Raw genomic sequence first — 21,419 nt, 5'->3', positions numbered from 1 at the left:
TGCTCCCAGGGAAAATATATTTCACTCATGCACCTACATTTTGCACGTTTCGTTTGTATAATTTTTTGGATATAGATGATGAATTTTCCATAACTTCGTAACTGTGATGAGCATGCGAAAGTTCACGTACGATATTTAGCAGATATGGCGTGATGTATTGTATTGTTGGGAAGCATGTAAGTGAATATACCGTATACTTCATTCCTATACTTTATGTTTTTCATATATAGATAATAAGCTTTCCTATATTGATAATTTGTGATCATAATTTTAAAAAGTATACAATATGCAGCAGACGCGGATCACCAAAACAAGGTGCCCATAGAGCTGGCTGGTGATTGGCCACACATTCCGCTGTCGACCAATCAGCCAGCAGCGCTCACACCAACACAAAACAAAAATAAATGGCGCCATGAGAACTACGGAGGTGGTCGATACTCGCTATTTTATGACAAGTTTTCTCAAGTACAGTAATCTTATCGCCCAAAGCAGCAGGAATGATGGATGCATCCAACACGCTGCTCAAGAGGCTGTGTTCCCACGTCACAGGGATTAGCGATGGTGAGTGGTCCCCTACATGTTGCCACTCAGCCCAGTGGGTCTATACGTGGCAAACACAAAGCAATACAGTCTTAAGTATTTGTAGCCTTGCTTGTGGGGCAGAGTCATTTAGAGAGAAGCAGACTTAAGGATATTTTAAGGTTACATTCGTTATTGTGAGGAGGGGATGTGACTCACCAGTATGTTTCCATGGGTGACGCTTCTGTACTCACTGTTCTATCTTTTATTTCCCGTGGGATTCAATGTATGGGTGCAGTGTACATCCACAGAGACCTGGTGTTTCTGTAGTTTGTGTCCAACATTTAGGATGAATAATTCATGCATTGATCTAGCAGGGTTCTCTCAATAATTATCTCTGTATAGCTAGTGATCGGGGTAGTGTTCTCACCACAGGTACTTTTTGTGTGTTGAGCTTTGAATATATCTGATATTCTCTTAAGGTAATTATTATTTTTTTTTACGTATTGTTATTAATCTATATTCCCCCACACTCCCCATCCTTCCAAACAATATTGTGAGCATGTGGGAAATCGAGTTTTGGGTGAGGAATGAGAACATGGCAAAATATGGGTATTGAAAAGTGCACAGGATTTTTCACTAATTACAATTTTGTTTTTAACCTTTCCTAGCCGTGGGGCTGCGGTCCCCCAGGGGTCCCCTCCCCGCTAGGTAATTATCCAACGTAATGAACAATAAAAAAAATTTCACACCCTTGTGCCTTAGCTAAGAGGTGAAGAGCTTGTCAGGGAGATGGAGATATATACAGCTTTGTTAATAAACACATGGAACCTCTCCTGTATGTCTGTATATTGCATCTTGAATACAGTATTGTTATTGCTAAATATCTTGATAAAGTGATGTTTTCCTGCTGAAAACTGGCACCGCTTGCTTCACCTCCATCGACTGAGTAGCCACATTATTAATAACAAATGACGGTGAGCCTTAATAAGAGCACCTGAACTCATCTCTAAAACTAAAGAAAACTGTAACTGAACTGACCTTGGAAAGCTTTCATATGTGGCAAGGTTGCAGACCCTTTTACATGATATGTGAGTTTCATGGTTGTATCTGATATGGCTGTATTAGAAAGCTTTACCTCTCTGACTTACAGATCGATTGGCTAGTCATTTTCACATGGCTGTGAGTCTTCTAAATGAGAGTCCATCAAATGTTATGCTCAAAGACCACAATGTAGTTGCTGATAGAATCAAACGCCGTTTGGTGAGAGAAAAGAGAATTGATGATGCCGCACGGTTTTCAAGTTTGATGAACAGGTTGTTGAAGTCGGTGAGTTGTATTCAGTTTTGTAATGATATAGAATTTTGAAAAGAAGTGTAAGATGAATTATAACATGTATTGCATACATAAAAAGAGAAGTTTTGTTAAATATGAAATATATGTAAAAATATATGGCAGTTAATGTTCCATACTTTTGTTCCACAGGCTGTACTGCGTAACAAGACCGGTATCCTTACATTTTTCCTATCTTTAAGTCAAGACAGCTGTGGTCACATCAAGGATCAAAGGATTCATGCTCCTGAAAATTTTGCAGTAAGTGACTACAATATACATTGGACATTATTCTTGAAGTAGAGTAACATGTTAAGCTCCATCTCTCTATCAATGGTTTATATTTTATAGAAACTATACTCTCCCCTACACAAACACATTGCTTTAGGAGTTAAATTCAAGCTGAAATGACATTCATTGTGCTGAAAGAAATCTTATTTTCTTACCTTGAATATACCTAAACTTCACTTGTATTTTTCCCCACTGTGCTTACTGATGTCTTTTTATTTTCTCCTTATTGTGTGATAAAACATTGACTGTTAGAAGGCATAATGTTGGATTTTTACTCACTAGTATGAAAATGGATTGTGCAATGGACATGGAAATGAAGAGGCATTTCCACTACCAAAGCTACATCAGCATCAGGAGAGAAAATCTGCTCCTGAAGGCTCAATGCCAAACACTCCACCTCGTTCTGTCACCCCATCAGCAAGGGAACCCAGGTCACCCAACATCTCGGGAAGTAGTCGAGTATCTCGCCTGGCTGCTATTTACAAAGGTATTGGCCACCAGTTAATGTGAATGTACCTATGTATGTAGACACTTTGCTTGGACTATTTCACTATGATCAAAAGGACACAGGTTTAAGTAAATCAGGAGGTAAGTGATTTTGGCTACAGTACATTTCCTATTTTGCTATTAAGTATTTGAGTAACATAGAAAGATATTAGATTATAACAGCTGGTAAAAAGTGAGGTAATATGACTTTATATATGTATTTATTTAGAATACTCTTCTAGCTTCAGGAGCAGATGAACCCTCCCTTCATGAATCTCAGCCTATCTCACCATCTAGTGAACACTTACCACTGAAGCCAACTACACCAAAAAAGGGAGCAAAAAAAGAAGGTAGATATTTTTTCTGTACTGCCATCAGTGCAAACCTATTACTCTGTGAATACATTGTTTCAGGTGCCTGAGTCAGTCTTTTGATGAAATTCAGTTACATTTTTGTGTTAGTACCACAGTGATGTATAATTGGGAAACTCTATCCTGGTTAAGAAAATGTATGAAAAAAGTGAGACTGGTGAACTATTTTGAAAAGAACTCTGACAAATACCTAGTTAAAAAGTTTTTTATTGTACATAGACATTTGTCTAATTTTTTTTTTTTTCTTCTTTTTTTTTATCTATTTTCAGCTTTGATAGATATAACAGAGAAAACCTTGATCAGGGATGTTCTCTTCATCTTTCAAGGAATTGAAGGAAAAATTATCAAGATGGATTCAAATAAAGATGGTTATAGATTAGACCCAAAGGTAAAGTTCAGATTCAAGACTGCTTTGAAATAAAAGAGGTGGATCTTTAGGTTTGGCATTTCTTGGAACAATTTTAATAACACATCATTACTATTTTATGCAAGACTGAGAAGTTTTAAGTGTAAATACTAATTAATATATTTATTTTTTTTCTTCTTTCCTTCTTTTTCTTCTTTACTCCATAGCCACAAGAATACAAGTTTTGTAATCCTGAAATATCCAATGTTCAATTTTATCAGGTACGTTTGTCACCAAGTCAGAAGGAAATCATTCTCAAGTTGTCAGATGTTGGCTGGTTGTACAGTCAAGTCAAAGATTTCTGTGAGTGGGGAGGAACCATAGCAGGGAATGAACGCACTGCAGACAGAACAGCTGCTGGACTTGTTAATCAGTCATTGGTGCTGGCACTGAGAGAGGAACTTAATGATTACTGCAGACTGATTGCTCTTCTTGAAGCACAGGTATGCTAATCTGTAGTGCAACATTTGATGATATATGTAGTGCTACTGGTGCATTCCTTAATCATTTCACAGCTGCAACAATAAGAGCATATGCCACCATCATAGAAAAATAGTAAATAATAAAGATTCTTGTTGTCTTTGCTAAGCCAATTTTTCACAGTTTCTTTCTGCTTGAGATTTTGAATGATACTTTTAAAATACAAATTAATACTAGTTTAGCATTGTTATGGTGTTGCAAAATGTATCAGTTTTTGCAAATGTTACTCTGGAATAAAGCTAAATTTTGAATAAGTGTGTGCAGACTAATATGTGTCATGAAAGATGTGTACTGATATGTTCAGTTGCCCTTATCTGTGGTCACATACCAGTGAGACATTGTAAGTATTGCCTTGGAGACAAATTTACAAAGATATGCATTGTTGGAAACTGCATGGAGCATTGATCTGCTATAATCCATGGGTGTTCTATGGGTGGTTAGCAAGGAAAACTGCCTTATGAAAGTAGCATGAGGAATCTAGATAGTGGTAATTGTGAAGACATGAATTATGAAGTATTTATGAATGACTGCAATGCTATGATGTGATTTGCTGCAGCAGTTGTTTTGCAGTAAACTGTTACATTTATTTAATAAATAATGTTATTTTCATTGACACAGATCCAGGATGGAGGAGACACACCACTTGGGGAGCCATCACGTGGACTTACTCTCCGACGGTTAGTGATGTGGACTCTGGAGCCCCGAGCACAGCTGAGAGCCCTTGCCTTCCTTACACATGCTGCTCGTAAGGTGTATGGCGGTGCCTGTGTCTCATCCATATACCAGGTCTGAGTTAACGAGAAGTTTTGTGAATAATAGCTTCTAGCCAGACAGATTTTTGGTGGTCATTGTAAATTATATATGTGATGACTCGCTAAATAACAGAAGCAAATGAGCCACAAGCAACAAAAATATGTAGATAGGACTGAAAGTGTAAAGAATGAGAAGAAAGGCACTAATAATTTATGATATTCCCCAAATTACAGCACTTACGTCATGGGAACCCAGGACACAGAGCCATTGTGTGTAAGGTGCTCACCCGTGCCTGCACTCCTGTGTATGTCATGCTGACCCAGTGGCTCTTGGATGGTGCCTTGGAGGATCCTCACCATGAATTCTTTATTGCCTCTGATCCCACTGTGGCAGATGACAGGCTGTGGCATGACAAGTACTCCATAAGGTGTGCAAACTGCATCTGCACTTATCTAATTGGAACTTTCACTCCTTTGTTTGATCAGCAAACTCTCTTCCAATGCTAGATGTCCTCTGTACTTTCCATTTTTTTACTTATCCTATACATGTTACTCTAAATATGATCCTCAGAATTTTTTTTTACATTCAAGTTATTATGTCATATTCACTTGGTTATTGTATTCCAGATGGTCCATGCTGCCAAGTTTCATTACCAGATCTCAGGCACAAAGAGTTTTAGCATCTGGGAAATCTCTGAACTTTCTTCGTAATGTTTGCCATTTTCGGGCACCTATAGCTGGTAGAGAAGCCATCAAGGCTGCTTTACAACAAACCACAGGTGGGTGGCTTCTGTATCAAGGGAAAAGCTTTATATTGATTCATCACTTAGTAGTGGTTAGGGTGGCCAGATATCCAGTTCATGAGTATTGTTTGTCTGTCTATTTCAATCTGAACATTGATTTGTCCTCTTTTTAGGGTGACCAATGAAAGCTATGTTTAATTTTGTATATTAATTCATCATTGAATATGTTCAAGTTACCTCAAAAAGAGATGTCTAAAAGTTTTAGAAAATTAATAAATTTTGAACTGTCCCCTCATTTATATTGATATGAACAGCAACTAGGAAATTTATAATACACTTGAGTTATTTTTACATATTTTGTTGCAATTTTAAAGACAATCTATTTCATAGAAATATGTGTTCTTTCAGTGTTTCTTTTGAAACCATCAAGCTGATTAAAATCTAACTTTTTTTTCAGTGGAATCATTATTTATGCAAGATGAAAATTGCCAGTTAGAGAATCTCATTGGACTAACATTCAGAGAGACATCCCGCCACGTGCTAGAAGAAATTATGACCCGTCACAAGTTGATGGACCACCTCCGGGCATTGCGGCGCTACCTTTTGCTGGGCCAAGGCGACTTCATCCATTACCTCATGGAAATACTCAAGTAATCCTATGTAGCACATATGTAATAGAAGTGTAGTGGATTGTATTACATAAAGAAGACTGGTCATGTAGTAAACACATATACATTTACTCATATGTTTATTTTTCTTTTTTCGCCAAAGCAGTATTGTATATATTGAGTATTACAATTCCAGTCCTGAACTCGACAAGCCAGCCACCAACCTCTATCCGCATAATCTGTCATCCCTTTTGGAGACTGCTGTGGTTGCCAGTAATGCTCAGTATGAGGAACCAGACATCTTGAAGCGGCTGGATGTCAGGCTTCTTGAGATTTCTCCTGGGGATTTGGGATGGGATGTGTTCAGTCTCGACTACCACGTTGATGGCCCTATTGGCACAGTAAGTATTATCTTTTATATGATGTTTAAGTCTTTCCTAGATTATTCAAAACTTCATGCACTTACACACACACACACACACACACCAGAAATGTCCCCAGGTTGGTCTGCTCTCTTGATGATGACCCCAAATGTCTTGACACCTCACTTAACTTTTTCTACATAAACTTCTGCAACATTCACGGTCTTAGATCTAATTTTCAATTTGTGAAACACCACCTCTCCTCTACTAAACCTCATCTTCTTTTCTTCACCGAAACACAGCTGCCTGAGGCAACTGACAGTAACCTCTTCTCTGTTCCCTCGTACTTCTCTATTTTAATTTTCGTTCCAAAGCTGGATGTTGCGTCTATGTACGCAACAATTTAACTTGCTCTCGTGTCCACGCTCTTGAATCTTCCAAGATTTCTACCATCTGGCTTAGACTCAACAGTCACTCTCTAACTAAATTTACATGTGCTGTGCATCTCCCCTAACTCCTCTGACTATAGTAAATTCTTTGACTATTTAACTTCCAAAGTGGAGCACATTCTGTCCCTCTACCCTTTTGCAGAGATCTCCAGCCTTGGAGATTTCAATGTTCACCATCAGCTTTGGCTTTCCTCTCCCTTCACTGAGTATCCTGGTGAACTAGCTTTCAACTTTGCTATCCTCCATGACCTAAAGCAGCTGGTGCAGCACTCTACTCATATTCCTGACCATCTTGGAGACACGTCCAACATTCTTGATCTCTTCCTTACCTCTAATCCTTCTGCTTATGCTGTTACCCTCCTCCTCCTCCTCCAATCACAATCTCATTTCTGTATCTTGCCCTATTTTTCCAATCCCTCCCCAGGATCCCCCTAAGCGGAGGTGCCTCTGGCGTTTTGCCAGTTGGGGCGACCTGATGAGGTATTATGCTGATTTTCCTTGGAATGATTACTGTTTCTGTGTCAGAGACCCATTTCTGTGTGCTGAATGCATAACAGAGGTGATAGTGTCTGGCATGGAGGCATACATTCCTCATTCTCTCTCTCAATCTAAACCTTCTAAACCTTGGTTTAACACAACCTGTTCTTGTGGTATCCATGATAGAGAGGTTGCCCACAAAAGGTACTTGAGCCATCCATCTCTTGAATCTCACACACTTTATATTTCTGCCCGGAATCATGCTAAGTCTCTTCAACTTGCCAAACATTCCTTCATAAATAGAAAATGTCAAAATCTTTCAAACTCAGACTCCCCTCAAGAATTCTGGCATCTTGCCAAAAACATCTCCAATAACTTTACTTCTTCATCTTTCCCTCCTTTATTTCATCCTGATGGTACCACTGCCATCTCTTCTGTCTCTAAAGTTGAACTTTTCTCTCAAACCTTTGCTAACAACTCCACCTTGGATGATTCTGACCTCGTCCCTCCCTCTCCTCCTCCATCTGACTATTTCATGTCTTGAATCAAAATTCTTTGTAATGATGTTTTTCATAGCCTCACTGGCTTAAACCCTCAGAAGGCTTATGGACCTGAGTGGGTCCCTCCTATTGTTTTCAAAAACTGCTTCTGTGCTTGCACCTTGCCTGGCCAAACTCTTTCAACTTTGTCTGTCAACTCCTATCTTTCTTTCTTGCTGGAAGCTTGCCTACATTTAGCCTGCTCCTAAAAGGGGTGACCATTCTAATCACTCTAACTACCATCCTATAGCTTTAATCTCTTGCTTGTCTAAAGTTTGTGAATATATCCTGAATAGGAAGATTCTTAAACATCTGTTACTTCATAATCTTCTATCTGATTGCCAGTATGGCTTCCCATCAAGGTCACTCTACTGGTGATCTAGCTTTCCTTACTGAGTCTTGGTCATCCTCTTTTAGAGATTTCATTGAAACTTTTGCTGTCGCATTAGACATATCAAAAGCTTTTGATAGAGTCTGGCTTAAAGCTTTGATTTCCAAACTGCTTCCTCAGGGTTCTGTCCTGTCACCGACTCTCTATTGTTCATTAATGATCTTAACCAATCTTCTTGCCCTATCCGCTCCTACACTGATGTTACCACCCTACATCTTTCCCCGTCCTTTCAGAAACATCCAATCCTTCAAGAAGTCAACAGATCATGCTGGGATGCCACAGAACGCCTGACTTCTGATCTTTCTAAGATTTCCAATTGGGGCCGAGAAAATCTAGTAGTTTTCAATGCCTCAAAAACTTAATTCCTCCATCTGTCACCTCAACACAACCTTCCAGACAACTATCCCCTCTTCTTCATTGACACTCAACTGTCTCCCTCATCCACACTGAATATCCTCGATCTGTCTCTTACTCATAATCTTAACTGGAAATTTCACATCTCATCTTTTGCTAAAACAGCTTCTATGAACTTAGGCATTCTGCGGCATTTCTACCAATTTTTCTCGCTCTTCCAATTGCCTACTCTGTACAAGGGCCTTATCCGCCCCTGTATGGAGTACTGTTCGCATGTTTGGAGGGTTCCACTCACACAGTTTTATTACATATGGTGGAATCAAAAGCTTTTCGTCTTATCAACTCCGCTCTTCTGACTGACTGCCTTCAGCCTCTTTCTCACCACCAAAATGTTGCATCTCTTTTATCTTTTATTGCTGTTTTCATGCTGACTGTTCTACTGATGATGCTAACTGCAGCCTTGCTGCACAAGGCTTTCTTCTTCCTCTCATCCCTTTTCTGTCTAACTCTCTAATGCAAGAATCAACCAGTACTCTCAATCATTCATATCTTTCACTGGTAAACTCTAGAACTCCCTGCCTGCTTCTGTATTTCCATATTCCTACGACTTGACTTCTTTTAAGAGAGAGAGAGAGAGATGTCAAGATATTTGCTCTATAATTTGGATAACCTTATCTTTTAGAGAACCAGCATCAAGTGTTTTCTCTCTCTCTCTCTCTCTCTCTCTCTCTCTCTCTCTCTCTCTCTCTCTCTCTCTCTCTCTCTCTCTCTCTCTCTCTCTCTCTCTCTCTCTCTCTCTCTCTCTCTCTCTCTCTCTCTCATTGTGTTGCCCTTGGCTGGCCTTCTCTCCTACATAAATAATAAAAAAGTAGTGACTTTAGTTTTACCAATAAAGACTAAGAAGAAAAAATCACCCACAGAGAGGATGATTACAGTTAACACATGATTTATGAATAGAAGAATGGATATGTGAAACACAGCTTCCACCTTGCTTCATGTAGAATTTATAATATTGGTTTTAGGTCTTTACAGCAGAGTGCATGCGTCAGTACCTGATGCTCTTCAACGCCCTTTGGAAAGACAAGAGAATGGAGATGATTCTCTCAGACATTTGGAAGGAACAAGCTGCTACATCAAAACTTTGTAGAGAACTCCCAGGTGAGGCAAATATATAACTCATCATTAGTCTTCAAACATTTTCTATTTAATTTCAACTTATTTATGATGACTTTAACATCATCCACTTATAAAGTGCTTTTGTAACTTCCTTTCAATCAGAGCTGGGGGTTGTGCTGCATGGAGTTCAGCTGTTAACCCAGGAAATGGTCCACCTTGTCCATCAGATGGAATATTACATGACTTTTGAGGTGTTGGAGTGTGCCTGGCATGACCTCATGAACCTGCTCAAAACTGCACAGAGTCTTGATGATGTTATTGCAGCCCATAACCATTTTTTGAAGAGAATTGTTGCTGGAGCTTTGCTTGATGCAGAGTCTAAGGTATTTTGATAACTTTCCATAATTTATATAGTCATTGTGTTTTACATATTATGTACAGTCTTTCTGATATTGGTATGAGGTAGATGCTTTCCTAATGCTTTATGATATTCACTTGCAGGAAGTAAGAACTCATTTAAGAACATTTTACAATCTCATTCAAAACCTGAGAGCTCTTCAAGAGAGGTTATCTCACACTGTATCAGCTGAAGTTAATGCCCGTAAAAATGCCCTTTTGGAGATCAAGGTACGAATAATATTTTTTTTTCTGCTACTGCACTATTGAATTACGCTCACACCTGAAAGAATTCCAAAATAGGATTAAGACTTAAGAGGAAATGAAAATAAAATATCCATTAGCTTCTTATTTTTATGAGAAGAGTTTTTAAAAGAAATAATGTCTCACATGGATGTTTATGGAATAAGAATTGACATTGTAAAACCACATTGAAAACATTACATGATGTCTACATGAAAAATTTCAGTATAGTTGAAATTACACTGATCTGTCATATTTGTTTACTTTTTTGGCTGTTTTATTATTGTCATTGGATGAAAATGAGTTACGAGAGAAATAGGGGCTTTATTAGTTTTTTTTTTTTTTTTTTTTTTTTCAGACTAGAACAGTAGCTGGTGACTTTGGAACCTCAAAAGAACAACAGGAAATAGAAAGGAAAAGAAGAAAAGAATTCACTTCTAAGGTTGTGCCCAAATTGAAGTCTGATCTCAGGATCAACACCCAGACATATCAGGTAATTAGAAGCCTGTTGGATACTCCTTCCATGACCTATGTAGAAGTATACAGTGTAAAAAAAATCAGATTTGTAATCTACAGATATATTCTAAAATTTTTTTATCATTTTGCAGGACATGGTTCAGTCATTTTTACTGATGCTGGCACAACACGATGACCAAAACCTTCACTTGCTGAGCACCCGTCTTGATTTCAATGAGTATTACCATCGGCGTGACCATCGCCTCAACCAGCGTCTCACCTACCACCACAAACGGAAGAGCATGGGCACCTCCTTCTGCCAGTGAGGATATTTTGTCTGTGATGTTCACGCAAGGATGCTGTGTTGTGTCCTACCTGTGCTGAAGATGTGTCGGCCACTGTTGTGCAAGGGATGCAGTAGCTTCTAATTTGCACAAATCAATCATTAGACACTTAGTTGCCAAGAGGATGAGGGTTGTGACCTGTGAGGCTGTACCATTAATCTTATATGACATCACTTTCCTCATCATCAACAGAATAGGATGACCTAAAGCCAAAAACACGATAAGGTCAGTGAAATCAATATGTTAGCAGAAAGCAGTGAAGGACTTATGGTGCCATGGGGTTGTCAGTGAAGACTTCAGGATGTTAAGTAGCATCATTATATTGCTAAGATTTTGCCCTATATTAGCTTTATTTAGCATATTTTGCAGGTATGTTAAACATGAGTACAAATGCTGTATCATAACTCATATTATCCTGCAGCTTGAAGCCAGTAATAACCTAGATTCAGTTTTTCTAATAAATAACTCTTACACCACATTGTAGCTGAATTATGCTTTTTGAATGCACGAAAGTTATCATGTATATATTTTTTATTTCACTTTGAGGATTATCTATTGCAGTAGTTTTGATATGTATGTTAGCAAATACACTTCATGTGCCTGATGTTATGTGCATGTTTTAATATGTATTTACTACTGTTTTCTTGAGCAACATGAATCTTCTAATTTCTGACATTGTTAGATGTAACCACAGCACCAATACTTGATCATGAAATTCATTAAGAGAAGCAAAAGTGTGTGCACTGGCTTAATAGAACTGCCATTTCTCAGTGGTTCAAGCTTTTTCTCTTTTTTTGTGGGGACAGGGAAGGTACTTTTTGTGCAAAAAATTAAAGAGAAATTCAGAACAATGATTACAAGAATATCAGTATTTTATGTGATTTAAGTAAGTAATGTTGCATGCTAATGATGGGTTCAGTATACTCTCATTCAAGCTTGCACATGATCAATGCAAGCTATAACTCTTTGATATAAAAAACCATCATTGATTACTGCTGTTATAAGAATCATGGAATGATGCTAGTGGATATAGTAAAAAAAATGTTGTTGAAGTCATGTAATTTTTAGGGAAGGCAATGAAATTTAAAATTTTATATTCCGTCCTAAGTATCTACTGATCATTCATCAGGTGCTTGTCAAATCACTTTCATGAACTTGATTATTCCATATCATCCAAGGTGGCTCCATATTGAGAGCAGAATAGGTCTTAGGATGTCACCATAAATGTGAGACTTTCACTTGCTGATAATATTATATGCAAATTAATAAGACTTCTGTTCCAGATGAATTAACAAAATAAGTACTGTTTTACATGTCATTTTGTAATACATTAATGACAAACCATGAACAGTAAAGCATTAGTTAACAATATTCACTATAGATAGACTCACAATGTCCAAAATTCAGGGTCTGACAGTGAGACTAATCAGTCACTATAAAATGTTAAGCCTTTTTCCCTCTTTTTTTTTGTGTGTGACACTTGAATTTAACATCACCAAGTAGGCTAATCTTCTAAGAAGTTTTATCTTCATGTAGCAGCAGAACATATTTTCTAATATGGGCTGAGTGCTACATGTATTTTCTTGTGCATTTTGCTTTTTGGATTAGAAATATTAAAAAAAAAAAAAGGGCTTCTTAATTGAAGATTTGTTATCTGACTTTTATTATGTAGATGTTCAGAATATATATATATATATATATATATATATATATATATATATATATATATATATATATATATATATATATATATATATATATATATATATATATATATATATATATCTCTCTCTCTCTCTCTCTCTCTCTCTCTCTCTCTCTCTCTCTCTCTCTCTCTCTCTCTCTCTCTCTCTCTCTCTCTCTCTCTCTCTCTCTCTCTCTCCAGTATTCTCGGTTAGCTTCCTTTCTATCAGTGCCAAAATGTCATTCCATATCAGGTGAAATTGCTTTTGTGACTCAATTTATTGCTTCCTCAGTGGCCAGGTGCTTAGATTTATTGCACTGTAAACTATTTACTGCCAAGTTTCGAGAAGCAGCCATTGTAGTAGATGAAAGTTCAAGGTAATGGGTGAGAATGTGCTTAGTGAGGTCAGGAGGATACCAGGTACTGTTACATTACTCAGCCTGCTGAGCTATAAAGTTAAACCCTGCATATCCTACCAAAAGGTGATATATTTTGATATAGTTTGATTGTGGTCAGATGTATTTATGAATGAATATTGTTGTTTGATGTAAGGATTTAGCATATTTGAAACTCAGAACAAAGAAATATTGAAGACGTAATCATCCCATACCAGAGCACGTTGTCAGAAAAACTGTCATCTGAGTGAAAGTTATTGAGTTTCATTGATAACCATGTATTAGGAAGTTAAGTGGATACATGTGAGGGAAGCAGTCTGACAGGATCCCTTCAAAATGGATTATTCTCATTGTTCAGTGAGTTGTGTTTATACTGAATGTAGTATCTAAAACACATGAGCAGTTTTGTGTTATCTGATGACCCTAAAGACTTGTAATTGTACAGTGCCAGTAATGATACACATGACTGTTCATTGATGGCCTGAAGTTTTATACATACATTCCTGAACTTATGTGGTACCAATGATTGTATGGTACACATTGAATTATTTAGGTGTGTCAGGTAAGAAGCAAAAATAAATTTTATTAATATGTTTAAAGTGTAGTTTTGATACTTGCAAGCATTTTCATTGTACATAATGAGAAGGAAGGTAGAAAAGCTTTTATTGCCAGGAGGGAAAACCAGCCAAGGGCAACAAAAGATTTAAGATAAGGCCCACTTGAAATGCCACTTCCCTTAAAGATTGATAAAGAATTAGCTAAAAGTCAGGAACAAATGTCTTGAAACCTCCTTCTTAAAAGAAGTCAAATTGTAGGAAGATGGACATATAGAAGCAGGCAGGGAGTTCCAGAGTTTACCAGAGAAAGGTATGAATGATTGAGAGAACTGGTTAACTCTTGCATTAGGGAGTTGGACAGAATAGGGATGAGAGGAAGAAGAACGCCTTGTGCAGCAAGGCCACAGGCAGAGAGGAGACATGCAGTTAGCAAGATCAGTAGAGCATTTAGCGTGAAAATAGTGATAAAATGTAGGAAGAGATGCAACATTTTGGCGGTGAGGAAGAGGCTGAAGACAGTCAATCAGAGGAGGGGAGTTGATGAGATGAAAAGCTTTTGATTCCACCATATCTAATAAAACTTTGAGTGGAAACCCCCAAGCATGTGAAGAGTACTCCATACAAGGACAGATGCTATCTATGGTGTTAAACAGAAAAAAAAAAATAATAATAATAACTTACAGCATTTAAGCAAGGAATAAAAGTTATGAAGTAATAATTATAATTGAAATGTTACAGATAGTAGAAAGGAAAATAAAAGAATTTCTTGCAGCAAATTTGATGATAAAAACAGGAAAACAAGTGTGCATTTCATTTTGATATATGAATTTCCAATTTAATGTTAATAGATATGCATTAACATGTTGAATGAATTCAATTGAGAGGTATACATATTGTTCATACCAGATTATATTCCTAAGTTTAAGAAACTTGACAACATGAAATATGGAGAAAGGATCTTATGAAATTAGCTCATTCCTGTCATATTACAAATAGATAAATAAAAACACCAGTTAACAAGAATGTAATTGAAGGTACAAGATTGATTTTCTTCCTGAATAACTAAGATAATTAATTACTGTTGAACTAAAAGTAATTAGTGGGCTCAAACTGATCACTTTGTAGAAAATATGTATTAGTAGTGTAAATAATACAAGATATGTAGATAGATTATATAAGTCAAATCTAGATGCAATACCCCTGCAAAGATTTAATTAGGGTGAAACCTGCTACCTAGGTGTTTGCAGACGCGTATTGCCTCGTGTAAACCCCATTATGTGTATACATTTCACGGGAGGGGTTCGTCGAGTGCATGACTGAACGTCAAAGAAGACAGGACAAATACAACTCAGTGAAGAGGATTTTTTTCTTTCTTTTTTAGGCCTCAGCACTGAGATAGACACCGAATGAGAAAGTTGGTGGATTGCAATTAATGAGTGATCAACTTGATTTGAAGGACAATGGTGTCATTCAGGAATATTCAAGCAAATCGACTGAATAAAACAAATGTACATTCATGGAATTGCATCGTCTAAAATTAATTTTGTTGACATGAGTAAAGTGCAATATAAAACTTTATTTTCACCATTTGTTTACAAATTTACTGCAAAAAAATAATAAATATTCTTGTAAGACAATGCTCAACAGATAAACTGCTTTTAAAATAGTTTGATAACCATTACCGCCAAAAACTCTAGTCTCGGTGGAGGACCTTTGATGGTGGACGCTGGGAGAAATGCACGATCTCTGACTTCAGTATGATATCAACGTCTTTAAAATGTCAAAGAAAATTGCCTTTCATGGCAAAAAAAAAGAAAATCTCATAAATGTGTGTTATTACAATTAATTTACGTATGAACTTAGCAGAGGTGAAGTAGATGAACTAGTGACATTTGGACTAAAACCAAGTCTAGGCCAGCCAGCGGCAGGACAAGTTTGTTGTGGCGCCGCGACGCAGCGAGCAGAACGTTGTTCTTCCTGCTCGGTTCACGCTAATCTTGCGCTGCATAAGGATTCATAATGTGAGTATTGTGTGAGAGCTGTGGTAGATACGCCAGTAATGATGTAGGGACAACAAGAGGCCCGAGCATGAGACAGTGAGGGAGAGGAGGGCAACACACGGTGACGCCGCGGCGGGTGGCGGCGGCGGCGGCGGCTGTGATGGCCTGGCCTACACCTTTGTCAAGCAGCCAGACGCTGCCCCCGCCTAACCATAAGGAAATACTACCTTCTAATGCAGATATCTTAAGAATAATTAGTGATTTCGTGGAAAATACCAACTTGCATGCATTATTCTTACAAACTTTAGGTTCTGTTACAAACATAAGAGGCACGTGACCCGAACAGTTTGAGTTATGGGTTCCACTGGGGCAGGTCAGTTGTCTATGACCTGAATCGTGTCATATTTATGTACCTGTACCATATTCTATGCGGTTTTTTTTTTTTTTTTCTCTATGGACTTAGTGTAATACTTAGTATATCTTCACTGCTGTGCAGATATCCAGTGTATTGGTAACAAATGAATTATATAAGAATTTATAACAAGTATTTCCTTTGCTAAATGTGGCCCTTTTTTCATCTTAGGTCTTTTTACAAATGCGAAATATAGTCTCAGGAAAATTTTGAAAAATCAGGCTCCAAAACTACAGAAACCTTAAAATTTTGAATTTCCTGCCTGATTAATTACTGCTGAATTTAGGAAAAAAATGTTTAGAGAATTTTTGAAATGATAAAAACCATGGGTATGGCAACACAGCATTCCACAGTGCACTGGAGTAGGGTTATGATGTCACTCATGGCTTACGAAAGCTCTCCGGTGATTGTGCACACCATACACTACTTCTAGCTTCCTCCATTCCAAAATAATGCTACAGAAGATTACAGTGTTCTGCCTAGTGCACTACCTATATATAGCAGGGTTATGACATCACTCGGGCTTATGGAAGCTCACCAGTGATATGCACACCCCCTCGTGGTGGGGCCAGTGTTGATAAATACCTCTCACAGGGCTCTGTGGTCTTCCTTCTCCTCTTGTCTTTGTTTCAAATGCATTAATATGTGCTCTGTTTTAATTATTTTAATTAATTCATTTATTTTTTCCAGAAATTTACTACCCTTTTTAAGTGTATCGCTAAAACTGAAAATTGATATTTCGTAACGTGTTCCTCTGCCTTCTCATCAGATTTTTACTTTATTTTGGTTTCCTGCACCAACTAAACCAAAACAGACTTAATCTAATGTAATTGTTTTTGGCAAGATGTGTCAATTTTCAATGATAACCGTTTTCCATTTGCAGGAACAAGATCAAGACTGTGGCTGAAATAGTGCAGTCAGACAGTGCCAGACCTAAGGTCAGTAGTCAGATTTAGTAGGTATTGTGTGTGGTAAACCCCTTATAAATTAATAGATGATAGCATATGATTCATGTAGGTAATTGTAAAAATTAAATAATGCTTTGTTTGTGAAAATAGTTTTTTTAGCAGTGCTATTAAATGAGCAGCCAGTTGTGGTAAGGATATGGTAATGGTAGTCTTGAGTATTCTCCCCTCCCCCCTGCTCTCTCTCTCTCTCTCTCTCTCTCTCTCTCTCTCTCTCTCTCTCTCTCTCTCTCTCTCTCTCTCTCTCTCTCTCTCTCTCTCAAGGCCAGTGTCACACTATGCGGCAGCGGTGCTGCAACAGAAATGCATGCGGCGCCGCATGTGGTGATATCACACACAAACCAATGAGAGGTATCACACTAGTGCGGCGCTGCCGTTTCCGCTGCACTGTGCCGCAGCATGCTGCGTCAGCACCGCACCGCCGCATCCGACCGAGTGTTGTGGGAAATCACACATAGTTCTATGCATGTGGTCACACCAGACGTCCGCGCCACATCCAGCGCTCCATTGTTACAAGATGTTTGACACTGATTTATTTATTCAGTGTATTCATGCAAGGCCAACTCAAACTCTTGTCAATCATGGCACCATAGATACCCAACTCATGTCTTCACAGGGCTTTCAAGTATTTGACGTAGTGTCTCCTCATTCTCCTTACTAAACATCTACTTGATTCGATTATGGAGATTTTTTTTTAATTTGAGGAATATTTTATTTGTACATTTGATTATTTCTTGCATTTGGAAATGAATATTATAATATATTGTAGTTACCGTATTACATCCCCATGTTTTTTAGTCTGAATATATAGTTTTTTTTTTTTTTTTTTTTTTTTCTCCTCATCTTACTGTGTTAATCTTTCTTCTGGAGATAATGATCTTCGAAACTTTGTATTTTGCTTGGAGATATGAGGCCTCAGCACTTCCAGCAGCTCATCAAAAGAAGGTTTGGACATCCTGTAATACTCACAAAAATTTTTCATCATATTTTCATATATTCTCATAAAACTTTTCAAATCTTTTACTTGTTTCTTGTTCAGCGTTAAATGGGTGAACCCAGTGTTTATGACGAGTTGGTTTTTTCAGTAAGCCTTCTGCTTCTGATGCACAAATAACTTTTAGTTTTGACAACATGATAGTCAACCTCTATACACGCTGGCTTCTGGGGATACTGAACGACATCGCTGCTTATGTGTGACAGGATGCAGGCAGTGCGGCGGCGGCGCATGCATTTCCGTTGCAGCGGCACCGCTGCATAGTGTGACACTGGCCTAATAGAAATTAATAAATTCTAGGAGAGTGCTAAAAGAAAAAGAGGTGCTTCAGAAGAAATCATGAATGGGACATCAGATGAAACAGTAGTCAAACAAGAAGACAACACTGTGTCAGCTGCCACAGTGAAAAAAGAACGAAACAGTACTGAGGAGAAGGCCAGCAATGATACACAGGAAGTTGTGGAACAGAAAGACAACAAAGATGATTCTGTAAGTGATGATAAAGATTCCACTGAAAATACAGAAAATAAAGATGTTGAATGCAACAAAAATACTGATGTAAGTGAGAGTAAAAATTCCACTGAAAATACAGATAATAAAGATGTAGAATCAAACAAAAATATTGATAAAAGTGAGGGTAAAGATTCCAGTGAAAATATAGAAAACAAAAATGTTGAATCAGAGACAGAAAAAAAAGATGGTGTTAAGATGGAAATAGATGAAAGCAGTGATAAGAAACAGGATGACAAGACTGGTGACTGCACTCAGGAAACAAAGAGTGACGATAAAAGTAGTGATATCAGTGTCAACCAAATTAAAGAAAAAGATAAACAAATAAAAACAGAAGAATCCACAGAAAATAAGGAAAGTGATAAAGGTGAAAAGACAGCCTCAGAAAAAGGAAACGCTGATGCTTCTGACAATATCGAAAATGAAACTGCTGCAAGTGGGGAAAACATTGAGAATGTGAAGATCAAAGAGGAGACAACTGAAGTGAAAGATGTCATGAAAGAGACAAAGACACCCATCGTAGCAGCCAGAAGAAGGGTTGCAACAAAGAAGAAAGACTCCCCTCTAGTTGGTAAAAGTCCTCGAAGAACTCCTGCCAAAGGTGAGTGTTCATGACTTGTATTGTTCTCAGCAAAATGTGTAACTGATGAATTAATTATGTTTTATTCAAAGTGTAAAGATAGGTTTTCACATTATTAGTATATGATTGTTAGTTTGAGTTCTATAAAAGATGACCTGCTAATGATCCAGTTATTACTTAATTGTAGTCTCACATTCTTGGTGATTTTAGTTAAAACTTTTGCCTCATCAAACTACCTCAATAAAGTGATATATGCCTTGAATTTCTAAGCTTCCTTCATGTGGTTTAACCATCTATCTCCTATTATTTGAATATTCCTGTGATTGTTATGTTGCTACAACTGTTGTTCTTTAGATCCCATGAAGAATAGTGTCCCACAGAGATCTGTCTTGCCACTAACTGCTATTTGCAAATGATCTTTACTCTCTCTCTCTCTCTCTCTCTCTCTCTCTCTCTCTCTCTCTCTCTCTCTCTCTCTCTCTCTCTCTCTCTCTCTCTCTCTCTCTCTCTCTCTCTTCTACTAAGTTGATGACTTCCTGCATTTGTCAACATCATTTTCTTGACAATCAGGTGAACTTAAAATGCTTACTGAAAGAAACCTCAAAACACTGACTTGGTGATGTTTTGATGACTTTTTTTTTTTTTTTTTTATTGGGTAGAGCAAACTTTGTTTTCTTCAACCTCTACTTTCAAACTGCTCCTCTGAACTTGTTAACTGCATGCCTTCCCTCCTTCAGCATTGCCACATAAGATTTTTTTTCTCACTCCTATTCTGTCCACCTCTAAAGGCCTGAATGAGTTGTGGACTGTGGAAGGCATGGCATCACCCCATAGATCAATTAATCATCCTAATGGGAGGTCAGGCCAAAACCCTAATGAGGTTTCGGTCCTTCTGAGTATTACCACAATAGGGTGCTAATGTATCTAGTGACTTAAGGGTTTGAAGCTTAGCACCCCTTATATCCTATGACTATGTTTGCAAAACACTTTACAAAAATTGCCAACCCATGACTCCCCCCACTCCCCTATTCCCCTTCTACACTTAATTTTGACAAGAAACTGTCCAATCAGTCTGGTTAACTGCAGACCTGTCTGCCTCTGTCTCAAGTGTTGCAGTGGCAGTTGAAGTAGAAGATTGTTGCCTTTATGTATGCATGATATGTATGTATTTTGTTCTCACGTTTGTTTGTGATGGATACGTTCTCTTCTCTGAGCTTAAGTGGGGATGAATCTTTTGGATAGGAACACATGGTGTGGTACCACTGGTAGCACATGCACAAGTTGGGCAAGCAGAAATAAGCTGATGGAAATTCTGGACATGAGCAAGGGTTGAAAGCCAGTTTGGATGTATGCCAGAGCAGATGTATCCCAGGCTATCACTGTATATAAAAATTTAGAGATTCTCTCTCTCTCTCTCTCTCTCTCTCTCTCTCTCTCTCTCTCTCTCTCTCTCTCTCTCTCTCTCTCTCTCTCTCTCTCCACAAGGCTTAAAAGAAAAAAAAGTTTTAAAAATGCAAACTTGGTCATAATTAAAGTTTTTGAAAATTTTAAATTGATTACTTCATGTGCTGCATGAAGAAAATAGTTTTATAGTGATAATTAAAAGATATGTGATTACTTTGAACAAGAAAAAATTCTCAAAATTTTAAGAATACAAAAGGAAAGGTGATCATTTCAAAATAAAAGTGAAAAAATGTCATTGATATCAGAGAAGTATTTATTTTTCCAGAGGCAATTATTTCAGCAGTTATATTTTGATATTGCAGTGATGGGTGAGGCTGGGGATGTGCCTGTGCCTGAGGGATGGTCCAGAGTGGTGGTTCAGCGGACCAGTGGAGCATCTGCTGGGAAATATGATGTTTATTATTTCAGGTAAGGTTTTAATATATATAAAAAAAAATTGGTATTATGCATGCATATTTAATGCCTTTTTCTGCCTGTTGCACACTCTCACTCTCTCTCTCTCTCTCTCTCTCTCTCTCTCTCTCTCTCTCTCTCTCTCTCTCTCTCTCTCTCTCTCTCTCTCTCTCTCTCTCTTCCCTATGTAAAGAGAAGAGTAGCTCTTAAGATCAAACGGCTAAATTGACATATGCCCTTTTTTTTTTTTTTTTTTTTTTTTTTTTATTACCATGTGGGCTTTTCACGGGAATTTATGGGCTAAAGGAGATACTTTTTGGGGTACGTCCTATCTCAAAGCCCACCCGCTA

At 37.7% G+C, this 21,419-nt stretch overlaps 2 protein-coding genes across 4 annotated transcripts in view; both read left to right on the top strand.

The window, feature by feature from the left end:
- Positions 1 to 350: 350 nt before the first annotated feature.
- On the top strand, positions 351 to 12,795 carry LOC123516107 (gamma-tubulin complex component 3 homolog). The gene is made up of 17 exons (XM_045275201.1): positions 351 to 561; positions 1,673 to 1,848; positions 2,005 to 2,112; positions 2,425 to 2,629; positions 2,871 to 2,978; positions 3,269 to 3,387; positions 3,627 to 3,848; positions 4,504 to 4,671; positions 4,872 to 5,065; positions 5,265 to 5,416; positions 5,838 to 6,030; positions 6,185 to 6,389; positions 9,583 to 9,718; positions 9,839 to 10,059; positions 10,178 to 10,303; positions 10,674 to 10,808; positions 10,924 to 12,795. The coding sequence occupies exons 1-17, from the start codon at positions 498 to 500 to the stop codon at positions 11,095 to 11,097; spliced, it is 2,706 nt and encodes a 901-aa protein (XP_045131136.1). The 5' UTR covers positions 351 to 497; the 3' UTR covers positions 11,098 to 12,795.
- Positions 12,796 to 15,562: 2,767 nt separating this feature from the next.
- Positions 15,563 to 21,419, top strand: part of LOC123515967 (methyl-CpG-binding domain protein 4-like) — a 16,035-nt gene continuing 10,178 nt past the window's right edge. For 2 of the 3 annotated variants that reach the window (XM_045274920.1, XM_045274919.1), the window contains exons 1-4: positions 15,563 to 15,772; positions 17,047 to 17,101; positions 18,423 to 19,233; positions 20,979 to 21,084. In XM_045274920.1, coding sequence (XP_045130855.1) covers positions 15,771 to 15,772; positions 17,047 to 17,101; positions 18,423 to 19,233; positions 20,979 to 21,084 — 974 coding nt within the window. In that variant the 5' untranslated portion in view covers positions 15,563 to 15,770. Of the gene's footprint in view, positions 15,773 to 16,105; positions 16,125 to 17,046; positions 17,102 to 18,422; positions 19,234 to 20,978; positions 21,085 to 21,419 lie in introns of those variants that run through there. The other variant, XM_045274921.1, reaches the window with a different exon arrangement.

This window comes from Portunus trituberculatus, chromosome 40 (genome assembly GCF_017591435.1).
Source record: "Portunus trituberculatus isolate SZX2019 chromosome 40, ASM1759143v1, whole genome shotgun sequence".
NCBI lineage: Eukaryota > Metazoa > Arthropoda > Malacostraca > Decapoda > Portunidae > Portunus > Portunus trituberculatus.
Note: the sequence above shows the minus strand (reverse complement) of the source record. Positions and strands in the feature narration are given on the sequence as shown.

What these genes read in the sequence shown, in the direction of transcription:
- LOC123516107 (XM_045275201.1), top strand. Translation starts at nt 498, where the DNA reads ATGATGGATGCATCCAACACGCTGCTCAAGAGGCTGTGTTCCCACGTC. An exon ending in GTGTCTCATCCATATACCAG is followed by an intron (nt 4,672 to 4,871) that starts GTCTGAGTTAAC and finishes CCCAAATTACAG; the next exon opens with CACTTACGTCATGGGAACCC. An exon ending in TGCTTTACAACAAACCACAG is followed by an intron (nt 5,417 to 5,837) that starts GTGGGTGGCTTC and finishes CTTTTTTTTCAG; the next exon opens with TGGAATCATTATTTATGCAA.